Here is a 17,004-nt window from a genome sequence, read left to right as displayed (position 1 = left end):
AAGTGTCAAATATGGCGCTCCCATTGAGAATTGGCTTTGGCTCCCGGCAGATTTGAATTCAGCATGTCAAAAACTACAAGTGTGCCAAATGTCATGCTTGTAGACAAATCTGCACAATTTTTCCCCTAACAGACCAGACTAGTCACCACTCCTAGCATGTACGTCATCTGCCACTGCACGTTGATTGGGTTTATACACTCATTGCCCCATTTATCAGACCTAATACAAATGACGAATTGAACCATTAGTCTAAATAGAGAATAGATCGCCAAAATGATAAATAGTGACATGAGAAAATCACATTGTGATGGCAATGCTTTGATTGTCGAGGTAGCTTTACAGCTGTATATCTATCTTGCTGTTTCCTTTTCTGTCCTTTTGAATGAACGCTTTTTGTCAGGCATTTGTCTCGCAAGAAAAGGAGGCACAATTGCTATCTAGATGTAATGAGCTTCACATGAAGAAATAGTTGTTTGCTTTAATGTATGAGCATCATCCCAAGAAATATGTTACCCTGTGAAAGATCGAGGTGATTGCAAAATTATCTGCATAGTTTTTCATTATTTTCGAATATGTCGGTTAAATATAAAATTTCTAACTATCTTTTATTTCAGGATTTAATATAATAGCATTTAGTACCAATAAGTGGAATGTGGGAGAAAACTTCAGTAAAGGAGATTTCAACAATTTGTTAAGAGTCATGGGAGTTGGAAGTTTTGCCTCAACCACCATAATCACCAGATTTATAGAGATGCAACTTGTAATTATTCCCCAAAAATATGAAATACATTTTGCATCTGCTAAAGAGGTGAACATAACCATGTCCCCTGAATGAAGTAGCTAGAAGGGAGATTTCCGTGTTGGAATCAAAAATTGCTTCTTGACTACTGGACTGAGTGCATTGAAGATGGGAGACCCTGGTGTTGGCTTAGCGGTCAAGGTGCCGGCTTGGGATCCTCGGGTCCTGAGTTTGAATCCTGGTCGATCGCTGAATTAACGCCAGGGGGGTTGACTCAACCTGTCATCCTTCTGAGGTCGGCAAATTGAGTACCAGCTGACTGATAATTGGGGCACTGCATCAGTGGCACAAACGTGCTTCCAGAGAAATGATGCAACCAGCAGCCACAAGCTTCATACAAAACAACAACATTGAAGATGGTTGAGATTATCTGTAACTAGTTGTTTTTGTTTGACGTTAGCCTTTTCCAACTAAAATAAATAAAATGATCCTCTTTATAAATACACAAAAGATACTTGGACAGTGCTGATGGTGAGGCTTGCAATTCGTTGTTTCTTTTGTGGCAGAGACATGTATGGTAAAACGTACAATGTCGTGCTGGGATCTGGACGCTTGGTGAAGGGCATGGAATCCGCCTTGGCTGGGATGTGTGTGGGCGAGAAACGCCGTGGCATAATCCCTCCACACCTTGCTTATGGAGAAGAGGGCATCGGTCAGTTCCATACTTTCCTACATTTGATTAAGCTCATCCAAAAACTGCTCGTTCTGGAGAGTTTTTTTTCCCCAGGAATTATAATTTTGTTAATTTGCAAATGCAGTTTTCCCATCATATCCTACTTAATGGTTTGAGCAGTTTTACTGAGATTTATATTCTTGAGTGTCCTTTTTTATATTGCTGAATGCCAAGGCCAAAGGCAGTATGATGTTGTGGGAAGAAACCGTGAACCCTTTGTGAAAAGGTTGTTGGGAAAATATCTTGAATATGGAAAAATGAACCAGTGTTATACACCTTTGGGTAGCAATTTGCAATGCCTCAATAATGGAACTCTTAATGATGGCTGATCAGATCAAGCAGATAACTGTTTCTCTAAATTTCACAAATGGTTAAATTTAGAGCCTAATTGTACAATGGGAGCAAATGAGCAATGCCACCTTGATTATAATTTTTATTTATTTATTATAGGCACAAAAGATCCAAATGACCGAGAATTAAAAAAAATTCCAAAACAATCCAATTGTAATGCTGAGGGCCAGCAGGGGAAACTAAAGAACAAAGGGAAGGGGAAAACAATTGGGGATGGGAGGATGAGAAGAAAAAAAAAGAGTAACATGATAAATCAGTCTTGATAGGAAGATAATAATAGCGGGACAACATGAGCAGTGAGAGCTGGAAAGAGCACATCAGAGAAAAGAGATATCATAAATGGGAACCTGCAAATCCACTGTGTCAAATGATGAGTGTTTGGAGAAGCAAGCCCTCATCGTGGGAGTCGCATGCAGGATGGGCACAGTAGGCTCAAACAAATGTTGCATGCAAGAGACTGTTTCATGCTCATACTTTCCTTACTACTTGACCATTGCACTGTTAGCGAGGAATATGTTTTCTATTTACTAATGGTGCATTGGGCCCCAATCCACAAAAGATCCACATTCTACATTTAGAATGATTGACTACCCAATGATTCAACAATGTGTGTTACCCCAGTTACTTCCTACTTTTTACTTATTCTTTGCATTACAATTGTGTTGCATTATATGAGTAGAGCTTTGGCAAACTGTTTTGGTTTCCATTTTGCGTGTGTGTGCAGCTGGAGAAGTCCCAGGCAGTGCAGTGCTCCTCTTTGACGTGGACCTTCTTGGGATTGAGGAGGGCTTACCTGAGGGCTACTTGTTTATCTGGCATAATGAGGTGCCCCCAAACCTTTTTGAGCTCATGGATGGAGACAAGGATGAAAAGATCACACTGGAAGAGGTAATATTCACAGTATGACACAAAGTATTGCGATAGCATATATCCAGTCAGGTTGGCCTGTTTTCATTCCCATCTGAACCGGTGGCTGCTAGGACAGACAGGTTCAAATCCCATGTCATAGATGTATTTGTCCCAATTACAAAGTTTTTTGTGATGACCTACGGTAAATACATGACAATTAATTGCTGAGTCTGTCATCAGTGATTGGAGATATGATTGGCCACTGGATATTATTGGACAAACATACAGTTTTGAATGATCGTTCGATTCTATGAAATTACGGGAGCCGAGATAAATTTTCCACCTTTTCCTTATGCTTTGCTATTGCCACTTTACACAGCAACAGCAGCATTCTGCCTGGCTTTTTGACTGAGAATGTGCAGCACAAAGACCTGGCACGAGAATGTCACGTTTACTGATGATATTTGTTCTACACTCCCATCTTTGCCTCACAGTTTTCTTCCTATATCAAGAAGGAGGTGGACAACGGAAAGGGGCGTCTCGCACCTGGCTTTGAGGCCGACTCAATCATAAAGGACATGTTCAGTAACCAAGATCGCAACAAGGACGGGGAAATTTCAGCCCCCGAGTTCAAACTCAAAGCGGACGAGGATTTGGAAAATCACGATGAGCTCTAAATCCGTCATTGCCCCTCATTTTATTACTCTTTTCCCACTCCATTTACTTTTCACACTCCATCGAAATCCTGTTTCCCTCGCTCCATTATCAAGCCATTTTGCAGGTTTAAGTTGCAACTCCTTGCTTGATAAGTTTGCCTTAAATTTCTCTTTGCTTTGTTATTTGGCTTAAGTAAAATTGGATCACCCATTACACGAGAAATCATGACTTTCTGTTGTAGAATAATGCGTTTTCCCGTAATTTTATCAATATGATGCGAGTTTGGCAAATGTTCTACACCAGCAAACACGGGTCTCAACATTTTTTGTGCCAAGACTAAAATCTTACCTACTTTGTATATCTGGTGTTGCATGATATTAACTGGAATGGTTGATGAGACAAAGATCAAATTAACTTTTTTTTTTTTTTCAACAAACAATATTTGTACATTTCATGATGTTGCCTTCACTCGTTTGTTCTTTTTTTACGAAACGACCTATTTTATTTTTTCAAAACACTGAAGTTGTTTGTTCGAGTTAAAGTATATTCTTTCTTTTTCATTCTACTTCTTTAAATTTACAAATCAGCAACAACAATACACACTCCTCCTTACGTTTTTCTGTTTTAACAAAACATGTGACAGTTTTATTTTATATGCAAAAGAACAATCGTTCACCGAGAAGCAAACGTACTTGTTACGATTAAAAAGGTAAGCGTTGAAAAAAAACGGTCTGAATATTGCTTTAAAAAAATTGTTTTTTTATACGCAAAGCGGGATGTTTTGCCGTTTTCAGCACTAATAATTAAGTAAACTAAACGGCGGTGTATTAATTATTCCCGCTGAAAGACGAGGCTCATTGAGATTTTACGGGCCATGAGCATGCAATTCCTGATTTTTCTTTGGCTGAGAGTTGCCATTTTTTCACCATGAATAAGATGCATTCATATTCTGGATTCCCAGCTACATGATCAACAGATGAGCCTTTTGTCATTAGGTTAGTGAGGGTGGTTGGTGTCACAATTGCCATGACAAGAATTGCTTTTAAATGAGCATTCTTTAATTATGCGAGAAAATCTTACTGGCATAAAGTATAGTTTTGGTACTTGCTGTTTGGTTAAAAAAAAGTTTTTTGTGCTCAACGTCTTCGGTGAATAATGAGGAGGATATCTGGGCCTCAACAAAATATGCTTAAGAACATTGGTAGATAAAATCTCGATACAAATGTCCTCGTCTTTGGAAAAGACCACTGCTACAACCAGCAGCTTGACTGCATCAGAACAATATTTGCTCATCACGTGCCATGGGTTGAGAATAAAACAAGAACAAGCAGATATGGTAGAGTGCATGGTCTTTGTAGTGAATGTTCCTTTGTTTTCAATACTCCAGGAAATATTGATAGCTGTTCGAAGCATGTGCTGTGTGTTTTGTTAAAAAATAAATTGGCATCATGCAACATCTTAGAATTTCATTCTGGAATGTTTACATGGTGATTAGTACTTTTCCTACGTTGTCATGAATTTGTTTTCATGATGAAGACATGTTGGGAATAAAAATTTGAACTTCATCACATTTTCATTGGCTCATTATCAACCTGTACCTGTGTTTATGCGTTTTTAAATTTGAAACATAAGGTTCATTACATTACACTTGGAATTGTTTTTTTTTTACTTGTGTTCTAATAAAAACTTTTTTGAAACCCTAAAATAAAAACATAAAATCCCTCACTTATTACCACCATCCCCAAAGGTGGACGAAGGTCAACTTTACACCCGTCTGAGCAGGATATCTCAAAAAGTTATGGAAGGATTCGTACGGAACTTTGTGGACAGGTTGGGTGTGTGACCAGGACGAATTGATTAGATTTTTTTTTTTTGTTGTATACAAGATCGAGGCTCGTGTAAGAGCAAACATTAATCACAAAAAAACAAACTGACACATAAAACATATGATAAAGGGAGCGGGAGACAAGATGGGGAGAGAGGGAAGCACACAAGCACAACAGTAGAGAACAGGGACATCGGGAGATCTGTGGGAGGGAGTGGGCTTGGGGGGAGGAGGCATGGGAGTAAGGGGGGGGGCGCAAATGATGGTGAAGATCCGGATACTAGACTTTTTAATATGATTCCTCACCATTGAGATATATGTATATAGGGCCAAAAACGATATATGGGAGAATATTTCAAAACGTTATGGACGGATTCAGAAGAAACTTGCTTGGTTAGGTGGCAAGAGCAAGCCGATCCGGCCTATCAGTGGGATACAAAACGTAAACTGTTCAGCCTGGTGGAGGTATGCGCTCTACTGACCGAGTGCCATTCTAGTTCTACATGAAACAACTGCACTGGAGTATTAGATAAATATCAGAGTACACAGGCTAATTCAGAAAATAACTTGGCAAGGCAAAAGTGCACGTGAGAAGGATATGGCCGAAAATCTATATTATAAAAGGAGCCGTGTCTGCCTGTTTGTCGTGTTATAACTTGAGAAAGGATTTCATTAAATCCAAATACGGTGGATTCGGGTAGCTCCCGGGAGTGTTTGTGATCCCCCAAAAAAAAACATTTCAAAATATTTTTTTATGGGTACATGGATACACGTGTCCAAACTGCAAATGCCAGCACGTGACGTTGGTTATCCCTGCATGGAGAGCAGGATCTTCGCAAATATAGGAGTGCCTACCCATGGAAAAGTTTGAAAACAAAGTTACATGCTGATTGGATGGAAAATGCAGCGAGCATTTCACAAAGTCTGTTTTCTGTAGGCATTGGTTACAGGATGTTTCATGTATCAGGAATAAACGCCCTCGACCTCACTTCGCTCAGACTCGGCTGAATAACTGATAGCTGGATGTGAAACAAAAAATATTTTAATTCAAAATAACATTGAAACAGAGCAAGGGGTACTTTCACTTTGCAAAATTCAATAAGTTTTTAAATGGCAAATACATTTCAAAACGGAGATACAAAGGATAACACGGATGGTTGGTAAGGTGTTGAGAGCACTAACAAGCAGCATCGTCTACATGTCAAGCGAATTGCTGAGTCGAAGTTCACACAAGTGTTGGGCATCCTGTTCGGCCTTGATCAACAGCTTGAGCTCTTCCAGCTTGTCCTCGATGGATCGGGGTGAATGCTGCAAGCTGGCTGCAGCTGAACCACCATCTTCCGTACAATTTCCCGAGTTGCTTTCCCGTTCCTGGAAAATTTCAATGTGTACGTACGTAATCATTGGAAAATACTTCTCAAGTCTCATGACAGTTTAAGCCGTTAAGTTGTTGCGAGACTTGGACAGCTGGCAAAAATGGAATTCAGATTTGTGACCATCATATATACAAAGAAATTATTATTACTCTTACTTGGCAGATGATCGTAAACTAATACATTCCATTTATTAAGTCGAGGGCTGTTGTCAAAATATCTAAAATTTCATCCAATCACAAAACGGTAAAATTTCGTCCAATCACTCGCATGACTAAGCCGAATGTCATGGTATGTAGGAGGCAGAACTTGCTTTTAGAGATGAAACATTCTAATTATTGTAGCTTATGTGCCAAGGAGACAGCTACCTAGGAGACATGCTGAATGGAGAAGGTGGATCAGACTCGGCAACGGTTGCTAGAGTGAGATGTGCATGGAAGAAGTTTCGGGAATTGAGTGCCGTGCTGATGAGGAGGGGAGTGTCGTTGAAGCTGAAGGGAAAGGTGTATGCTGCATGTGTGAGAAGTGTTATGATTTATGGGAGCGAGACATGGGTAATGAACGTAGAGCAGCAACGAAGGCTGGAAAGGGTGGAAATGCGAATGGTTCGGTGGATGTGCGGAGTATCGTTGAGAGAGAGGAAGACAAATGATGAATTGCGAAAGATGATTGGAATAGAGCCTGTGATTGATGCTGTGAAGAGGAACAGGTTGAGATGGTTTGGTCATGTGTTGAGGAAGGATGAAAGTGACTGGTTGAGAAGAGTGATGGAAATGAATGTAGAAGGAAATAGAGGATGGGGAAGACCGAGAAAGACTTGGCTAAAGATGGTGGAAGAAGAAATGCGGGCAAGGGGGTTAACAAGTGGAGATGCAGAAAATAGGGCAAAATGGAGAAGATCGTCATGGGGCCTGCAAGGCTAACCTACGCTCTAGCAGGGAAAATGGCCTTAAAATGCCTGTTGTGTGTTGTTGTGTATGTGCCAAATCTTAGGAAAAAAGTCAAACCAATCAAGAACAAGGTTTAAAATCTGCGAGTCGAACTTTAGTCAAAAAACAAATTGCCTGCAGCATACTTGAAGGTGGTAGTCAACTTGAGTAATACCTTCACTGGCCAAATATAAGTCTCCCAAGATCTATTCCCCAACAATTCTCATTGCTCACATGCCCTGTTAATAAGCTTACACTAATCTACTTTCCAAAAAAAAAATAGGAAGAGAACTTTCAGCTCATCATACCCATGACATGGTTGTATTTTCAACGTCCCGAAGAGCAACACTGTCTTCTGATAGGGGTGGTACAACAGGGTGAGCATCTGTTGGGCTCCCCAGCAAGCATTCATGGAGACATTTCTCAAATCTGTGAACAAAAGACACCGTTATTTGAAGTGTTCAAAACAGATAATAAAGAAAGCAGCTACAGAGATCAATGTTATCAGAATTTACAGCAGATAGTCAACAATAGAAACTCTCATAATATGCAACAGAAATACAGTCTATGTCACAAGTCGAGAACATGGAGACACGCACACAAAAACAAAAACAAGCATGCACACACCAGTAATAGCTATTCCAAATCATACTAAAATACACAATGTGGTGCCTGTCTGTCTGAGGATTTTTGACCGCGATACATTCGGTCGTTACTTATCCAATCTCAACCAAACTTGACAGGAGGACCATGGGTCATACAATGAAGGTTGTAGCGAATTAATTTGCCCACATCCCCAAGGAGGCTTTCTTCGCCAAGCGGGTTTCCCCACCAATGGGGTTGCGTGTTGAGGTGTATATCCGTGTTAAGACAGCTTTATCGTGACGTTTTCCCAAAGCCACTTATAATAACAAAAGCATAATATTAATGTAATTACAAAACAATATTATTATAAATGATATCCCACCTCCCCAAGGGGTGTTTCCTCCTTGAACAAACGCAGTGTCAACATTTATAAATAGCTTATCGTGGTGTTTCATGGGATCAATGACCACTACCAGAAGTAAATATATTATAAACCACAAACACATATTATTACCTTTTTAAACAGTCATTTAAACAAAGCTACATGAAGATTGGATGGAAAATGTAGCCGGCTTTCCAAAAAGTCTGTTTTCTGTAAGCATGGGTTGCAGGTTGTTTCACGTATCATGAATTAACGCCCTCGACCTCGCTTCACATTCAAAGAGTTCCATTATTCAGAAGTTTTGACCATTTCTGCCCAGAACCTCTCCAATAATTATTGGGTCGACATTAATAGATCCCCAACCTCGTGTTTATCCAAAATTGTCAATCTGGCAATAGAATTTTACTTTATAACTCCATTGATTTTAAACAGTTTATAGCTCAACCTATAGACTTTCAAAAACTAGCATACGCAAATAATCCGTGTGTGTGTGTGTGTGTGTGTGTGTGTGTGTGTGTGTGTGTGTGTGTGTGTGTGTGTGTGTGTGTGTGTGTGTGTGTGTGCATATTGTAAAACGGGATGTCTGTCCGTCCATCCTGAAACGACTCCCTCAGTTTTGGGACGAGCCCGCCTATTCTTCTGTGGAACGTTTTGGGGTCCCAGCGGATGTTGTAAGGTAGGTAGGAGCTTTAATAAGTTCCTCAATAAAATTAGGATTTTGAAATTGACTCACTACGAGGCTGCTGCTGAATCCGGAAGTGAACAGATGACGACAACAGGCTGGTTTGATAATATCTCAATACAATTTATTTTTTTTTGTATACAGAATCGAGGCTCGTGAAAGAGCTAACATTTATCACAAAAAGAAATCAAAGAGACAAACAAACAAAGTATATAAAAAGGGGAGCAGTAGACAAGATGGGGAGAGAAGGGGAAGCACGGAAACACAACATTTGAGAACAGGGACATCGGGAATGTGTGGGAGGGAGAGGGATTGGGGGAAGGCAGCGTGGGAAGGGGGCGGGGGGAGGTGGGAGAAGTATAAACACAAGTACACCAAGGACTTCCAGGAAAGAAGTTGGTATTTCAAAAAAGTGGATTTTGGGTGAAATTAATGGGGGTAGAAAAGATCAATGTTTTGGATGGGGGAAGATAAGAGATGGTGGTGAACAGCTGTTTTAAAGACCTGGAGGGAGGAGTGGGATTGAAGAGAGTGAGGGAGTTTGTTCCAGAGGCGGGAGAAAAGAGGAATGAAGGAGTGAAGGTGAGCAGAGAGTCTTGATTTTGGCAGTTTAACCATAAGAGGGTTGCAGGCAGATCTTGTGCGACCTGTAGGAATATTTGGGGGACAGAGCCCAGGGAGAGCTGGAGGAGCAAGGCCGGAGAGGAGTCGGTAGAAGACAGAAAGACCACCAACCTGCCTACGGTGAGTAAGTGAAAGGCCCTCGGAGGTAGCTTCATCACGGGAGATTCCAATGATTCTGAATGCTTTGGTTTCAACAGTGTGACAACCAGCTAGGTGTGAGGCAGGAGCACCAGCCCAGAGGGGGGAACAGTATTCCATTGAGCTGCGGATGAAAGCCTTATATGTGGTGAGGAGCTCAGGTGTGCCAAGAAAGGACTTCGCATGACGGAGGATGCCCAGTCGGCGACTGGCTTTGGAGGCCAGATTTGAAATGTGGTTTTCCCACGAAAGATCAAGGCAGATAGCGAGACCCAAAAGCTTGAGTGACAGAACTTCTTGGAGAGGATTATTCAGAAAGTGGATGGGAGGGTTGTCCAGTCGGTCTTTTCGGAGAGACATCGTAAGAGTGTGAGATTTGTCAGGATTGAAAGACATGTTCCACTTGTTTGCCCAGTCTGTGATTTTGTCCAGGTCTGCAGAGAGTGAGGAGGCTGCAGACTGCTGATCTGAGGGATGAGGAATGGAGCGGAAGAGAGTGGAGTCATCAGCAAAGAGATAGAGAGGATTTTCAAGAGAGTCGGAGAGATCATTGATGAAGACCAGAAAAAGCACAGGGCCCAGAACACTGCCTTGGGGAACTCCAGCCAGAACAGGAAGAGGAGATGAGAGAAACCCATTCAGGGCCACACGTTGACTACGACTAGAGAGGAAGTCCGCCAGCCATGCGTGGAGATTTCCATGGATACCAAAGGAGGAGAGTTTGGTGAGCAGAGCGGGGTGCCAGGCGGTATCGAAGGCACGTGATATGTCAAGGGAGACAGCTGTAATTTCCTGTTTGGCATTGAGGACCCCCATCCATTGTTGAGACAGCAGAAGCAGCATGTCCAGAGCAGAGTGACCAGGTCTGAAACCAAATTGATGATCAGATATCAAGCCATTGGAGAAGAGGAAAGATTTCATATCCAAAGCAATGATGGATTCCATGACTTTGCTGATAATTGGGAGAAGGCTGATTGGTCTGTAGATGCTAGGATCTGTTTTTGCACCTTTTTGTGTAAAGCGGTGATGTTGGCTGATGTCCAAGCAGATGGCAGATGACCTCGAGCAAAAGAGAGGGTGAAGAGAACAGAGAGAGGGAGTGAAAGAGCGGAAGAACAGGATTTTAGGACCCGTGGGCTGATGCCGTCAGGTCCAGTTGCAGAATCAGAGTCGAGGGTTGACAGAAACTTTTCCACCTCTTCAGGAGGAAAGGACACAGAGTCCAGGAGCAGCTGGGTATGACTGGGTACTGTGGGTACAGAGAGGGATCAGTTTGGGACACAAGATTTAGAGGCAAACACAGAGTTGAGGCATTCGGCTTTTTCACGTGCGGAGTCAGCTGTGCAGCCATTTGAGGTGAGGGAGGGGATGGAGGGGGAACAAACACCAGAAACAGATTTGACCAGACGCCCCCAGGATTTGGAAGAGGGAGACAGACATTCCTCACACCTAGCTGGAGAAGAGGGAGAGAGAGTTCGGTCTTGAGAACGGAGAGATATTGTTTCCAGGCTCTCCCGAGGGTGGAGACACACTTGTTTCGAGCTTTGTGAAAGGAAATGAGATTTCCTTCCGTTGGATTAGCTTTCCAGGAGATGAAGGCAAGTTGTTTCTGGGCAACAGCCTCACCACAAGATTCCGTGTACCATGGCTGGTTCACTGGTAATTGAGTACCATTTCACTGGTAATTCCCTGTTTGTCATTAAAGGCGGCAAAAAGGGTTGGCGTCAGGAAGGGCATCCAGCCGTAAAACATCGCTTCAAAAAGGGGACCACAAAAAAACAACAACCACGGTTCCCGAAAACGGCCAACCCCCGCTTTGCGGGGAAAAATGGCCTCTAAAGGTGGTTATATTTGTTTATTATGGAAGGGAGGAAGGGCGGATGACAACTGAAGACGAGATGGGATAAATCTGTGCATGAGAGAGAGCAATTTACTTTGGAAGAATTCCCAGGATGAGTTGATGTCAGAGGTGGTAGAGATGGGAGACCAGTCCAGATGATTGATGGCTGCTTGAAGACCGTGCCAGTTGGCCTGAGTGAAATGCCAGACTCGTCGACGCTGAGGAGGCTCCCTGAGAATGGTCAGAGAGATGTCCACTTTAACAAGCACATGATCAGATGAGCCGATTGGAGCAGAAGAAGAGCAGCAGACATTTTCAGGGAAGTTAGTCATAACCAAGTCCAGAAGAGAAGATGCTCCGTTGACTGAGATGTGTCAGTCCCAGTGAGTCGCAGAAGTCCTTTGCTGAGGAGCCATGGCTGGTGAGAGAGGTACCCACACCAAGCCAACTGGTCGGGAAATTGACAGATTGTGTCAGTCCCAGTGAGTCGCAGAAGTCCTTTGCTGAGGAGCCATGGCTGGTGAGAGAGGTACCCACACCAAGCCAACTGGCATGATGACAATTGAAATCACCACATATGAGGAAGAGAGAGTTGGGATGAGTAGATAGACGTTGGTCCATGTTATCAGACAGCGAGATGTAGATGGAGTCATCACTGTTTGGTGGACGGTACAACACACATATGAACAAGAGGTGGGAGCGAAGGGGAAGCCGTAGTCAGAGGTATTCCTGGGGGTGAGGTGGAGAGAGGGCAGTGCAGGGCGAGTGAGAAAGAGAGTTTTTGATAAAGATAGCGACCCCACCTCCAGGACGAGGCTCAGGTCTATCATACCGGAGGAGGGAGTAACCCGGGAGAGACACTAAGGAATCAGAGACATCATGAAGGAGGAAAGTTTCTGTTAAGCAGATCACGTCTGGTTTGTCAGAAGCAACCTGTATGGAGAGATCGGTTAAGTTTGAACGAAGGCCCCGGATGTTTGAGGTCCATACCGTTAATGAAGAGGAAGGGGGAGCATAGGATACAGAACAGGGGGGGGAGGGGGGGGGAAGGGTAGGGTAAGATGTGGAAGAGGAGGAAGAGGTAGGGAGAGCTGTTGGAGGTGTGTCAGAGATTTCAGAATAGGAAGGATGGGGCGGACAAAAGGTTTGATGGTGATTGGGTGAGGCACAGTGAGGTGTTATTTGAGGAGGGGGAAGAGCGAGGCAGAAGGTTGGGGGAGACGGAGGTGGGAGTTGGAAGGGGGAAGAAGCGGGGAGGACACTTTGAGGAGGAGGGGTGAGAGGGGGGAAATGGAGAAGAAATGAGGGTGGGGAGATTTGAAGGGGAGGGGTTAGGGGGGAGTTTAGGAGCGTAGGGACAAGGGGAGGGATTTGAAAGGGATGGGAGATGGGGGAGATTTGGAGGGGAGGGGTGATGGGGAAGATTTGGAGGGGAGGGGTGATGGGGAGGATTTGGAGGGGAGGGGTGAGATTGGATTTTGGAAAGTGTACGATTAATGGGAAACGAACATTTCTTGCAAAATTAGTTTCTTGTGACCTTCGAGTCAAAAATACGTTTGAGGATGCTGGAGGGGGGGGGGGGGGGGGTGGAGAGCAGGAGAGTTTAGGCAATGTATGAAAGAGGAACTGTAAGAGATGGAATTTTTTTTTGGAATGAATAGATTTGGTGAGCAGGTCAAAAGCAACCTTTTAAAGAAGAAGAAAAAGGTGTTATAATACATGACAGAATACAGTACTTCAGGGGAAAGTTTAAACATTTTAAAGTTTAACAGTGAAAACTATCTGGGGAAATGGGGGTGAAACACGTGGTCGAAGAACGAACGAACGAATAAGAACAACGAATAAACGAATAAGAACAACGAATAAGAACAGAGAAGGAAATGTTTTTTTTGTTTTTTTGTTTTTGAGTTGAGATTTTAAACAAGGACGTATGGGGTGAAAAGACTGGGAAAAACAGAGAACGAAAGTAGTTGGAGCACAATAGATGGACCGCTGAGAGAAAAACAAAGCCTCAAGGTCGGACACGGTACAACGCCTCTAAAGACACGACACAAATTAACCGACGATATTTCATACAGGTATGAAAGATTAACACTGAGAATCTTCCTAGGGACACACTATATGTACACACACCATAAAATAAGTATTTTGATACAATCGTGATTTAACATAGTATTTTGTTGTAGTATTAATGTATGATTGGTGTGCACACCTTACATTCAAATGTAAGGTGTGCACAGAGGGAGCTGCAGATGGAGGAAATGTTGAGTTGGATCTTGGAGACGGCGTGAAGCTGGAAGGTGTGAAAACATTTTGCTACCTCGGAGACATGCTGAATGGAGAAGGTGGATCAGACTCGGCAACGGTTGCTCGAGTGAGATGTGCATGGAAGAAGTTTCGGGAATTGAGTGGCGTGCTGATGATGAGGGGAGTGTCGTTGAAGCTGAAGGGAAAGGTGTATGCTGCATGTGTGAGAAGTGTTATGATTTATGGGAGCGAGCAATGGGTAATGAACGTAGAGCAGCAACGAAGGTTGGAAAGGGTGGAAATGCGAATGGTTCGACGGATGTGCGGAGTATCGTTGAGAGAGAGGAAGACAAATGATGAATTGCGAAAGATGATGGGAATAGAGCCTGTGATTGATGCTGTGAAGAGGAACAGGTTGAGATGGTTTGGTCACGTGTTGAGGAAGGATGAAAGTGACTGGTTGAGAAGAGTGATGGAAATGAATGTAGAAGGAAGTAGAAGACGGGGAAGACCGAGAAAGACTTGGCTAAATATGGTGGAAGAAGAAATGCGGGCAAGGGGGTTAACAAGGAGAGATGCAGAAAATAGGGCAAAATGGAGAAGATTGTCATGGGGACCGCAAGGCTAACCCCCGCTCTAGCAGGGAAAATGGCCTTTAAAATGCATGTTGTTGTTGTATTAATGTATGATTGGAATGATGCTGTTTGGAATGAAAAGAGATATTGAGTTTAAATATGAATGAGGAAATGACGTGAGGGACTGAGGGTTTCTACTTTCTCACCGTGCCACTCGCGGATTCGCCACATGCAGATTTGCCATTGACTGGGGATACAACCATTCAGACAGGGTTCGTTTTTTGCCCAAGTCATTCACGAACCGGCTGTCCATGCCTGACATTCAACTGAAGGTGGCACAGGAATGTGGAATTTATTGGTTCCATGGTTTAGCATTCACCGTTTCCGCATTGTGTGCTTTTTGCTTCCCACCCGTGTGTGTGTGTATTGTTGGTTGTTATCACCATATGCGGGTCTCAGAAGGTGGAATGGGGGCCTCCCAGATCTCAAAGTAGTCACCTCTGTGTGTCAGTGCATATGTATATTGTGACCGTTATGCAACCAGCCATGGGGGAGAGAACACCCATGAACACATATAACTCTCTCGAGTCTAGAATCAGTTATACCGTTAGTTTATGTGCACAGATAAACCTCCACCCGTCGAAGAGAGGGAAACGGGAAAAATTCGCTCTGTGGGCTTAGTCAGGTCTTTTTCCTTCGCTCCAATTATCTTATATTATGCTCTCACATCCTTCAAACACAACCAAAAGGTCCACCACAGCATTTTGCAGCGCCATGCAATACCCTCTGGTATACGCCTAATTGGTCAGGGGTTCATCCTACAGCAAGATAATGACCCTAAACACACCTCCAGGCTATGTCAAAACTACCTTCGAGGAAAATAACAAGACGGTAGGCTTCAAATCATGGAATGGCCAGCACAGTCTCCAGACTTAAACCCCATAGAGCTGGTTTGGGATGAACTGGACAGAAGGGTGAAAGCAAAGCAAACTACAAGTGCAACACATTTGTGGGAACTTCTGCAACAGTGTTGGGAAGAACTTCCCAAACAATATTTGATTTCCATTGTAGAAAGAATGCCACGAGTGTGTTCGGCGGTTATATCTGCAAAAGGTGGCTACTTTGCCAAGTCAAAATTTAAATTTTGTTAAAGAAAATGATTCTATGATTTCTTTTTTTTCTTCAATTGTTTATTTCTTCTATGCTTAATTTCAGAGCACATTGAGACATTAAACTGCGTAAATTTCAATAAAAACTGGAAAACTTGAGGTGTTCTAAAACTTTTGACCGGCAGTGTATGTATAAAAAATAAATATGGGAAACCTTATATGAACATTATCCTGGCAGAAAGTGTATTCGGCTATACATAAAAATAATAAAAATGCACTATTAAAAATATATAAATACACTTTACACAAAGATACACAAGGAACTTGTACACAAGATACCATTTGGCACATCAAGCCTGTGCTACATCTACATCACATTAATTCAATACAACAGTTTATCAACATAAATTCACTAGGCCCTAGGGGATGGGGTGTGGGGTTAGAGGAGTGCAGATGAAAACAGTGGGGTAGGTACAGACATCACCACTTACACATCATTTCATGGAATAGCAAAAAAAAGATTTTTTCAGAAAAAAAAGAAAAATATTTAGTCCCACAAAGAGAAAAAAAAAAAGTGATCTATACTCTCAAAAACTGTTTTGTTTTCAATTGGAAATTTTTTGTTTCCTTACTTTTCACTCTCCAGCTTCTCCCGATTGATGGCCTCGAACACACGGCTGTTTAGCACATCCACCGTCCCTGACAATGCTTTACGAAGCTGATGAAGAGACTCGGCCACTGCCTGTGACTGATCAAACAATTCTCCTGTAAACCTGAAACAGAATTACATTATACCGAGCATGATCACTTCAAATGTCGTTGCATATCGGGCATTCATAATAATTTCGACTGAAAAGCAATGGGACTGAGTTATTGAATAAAATAAATTATTGCAAGTTTTGGAAGCAGAGGATGCCAGTGAGTCAATATCTGTGAATGATCGACATGTGTTTTTAATAAATGAAGGAACAAATTGAGCTGACTGGGGAAACAAAGAAAATTATTGTAGCCAAAGCGTGGTTCTCAACAGAATCCTTTCATCCCCACTCTATGTTAAGGCTGGAATGCCACAAAGCAGTGTTATGGGCTCCATCTTATTCCTCATCTTCATCAACGATCTCTCTGCCTTTCTGGAAAATCCTTTTTATCTCTTCACTGATGACTCAACCCTTTGCCAAAACATTTCCCACCCTTCATAAAGGCAGGCAACAGCCTCTTCCCTCCCAAAACTCCCAAAATCCAGAATCACTGCTCACCCCCACTCATTTGTTCCTCGTTTCCCACCGGTGGGACCAACTTCCCCAGTCTGTTCAATCCCATGCTTCCCTCGAGGGCTTCAATATGGCTCTTCACCACCACCTCAGGT

General features: G+C 42.7%; 2 protein-coding genes across 2 annotated transcripts in view; one reads left to right on the top strand and one right to left on the bottom strand.

The window, feature by feature from the left end:
- The window catches only part of LOC137436872 (peptidyl-prolyl cis-trans isomerase FKBP9), a 30,889-nt gene extending 25,995 nt beyond the window's left edge, over positions 1-4,894 (top strand). The window contains exons 8-10 of the mRNA XM_068131075.2: positions 1,306-1,451; positions 2,548-2,711; positions 3,167-4,894. Of these exons, the coding sequence (XP_067987176.1) occupies positions 1,306-1,451; positions 2,548-2,711; positions 3,167-3,349 (493 nt within the window). The 3' untranslated portion in view covers positions 3,350-4,894. The remainder of the gene's footprint in view (positions 1-1,305; positions 1,452-2,547; positions 2,712-3,166) is intronic.
- Positions 4,895-6,180: 1,286 nt separating this feature from the next.
- The window catches only part of LOC137436858 (germinal-center associated nuclear protein), a gene marked incomplete at its 5' end in the record, with an annotated part of 48,883 nt that continues 38,059 nt past the window's right edge, over positions 6,181-17,004 (bottom strand). Inside the window, 3 exon segments of the mRNA XM_078786444.1 lie at positions 6,181-6,525; positions 7,765-7,885; positions 16,271-16,411. Coding sequence (XP_078642570.1) covers positions 6,349-6,525; positions 7,765-7,885; positions 16,271-16,411 — 439 coding nt within the window.

Source organism: Myxine glutinosa, chromosome 1 (genome assembly GCF_964187855.1).
Source record: "Myxine glutinosa chromosome 1, kmMyxGlut1.1, whole genome shotgun sequence".
Classification (NCBI taxonomy): domain Eukaryota; kingdom Metazoa; phylum Chordata; class Myxini; order Myxiniformes; family Myxinidae; genus Myxine; species Myxine glutinosa.
Note: the sequence above shows the minus strand (reverse complement) of the source record. Positions and strands in the feature narration are given on the sequence as shown.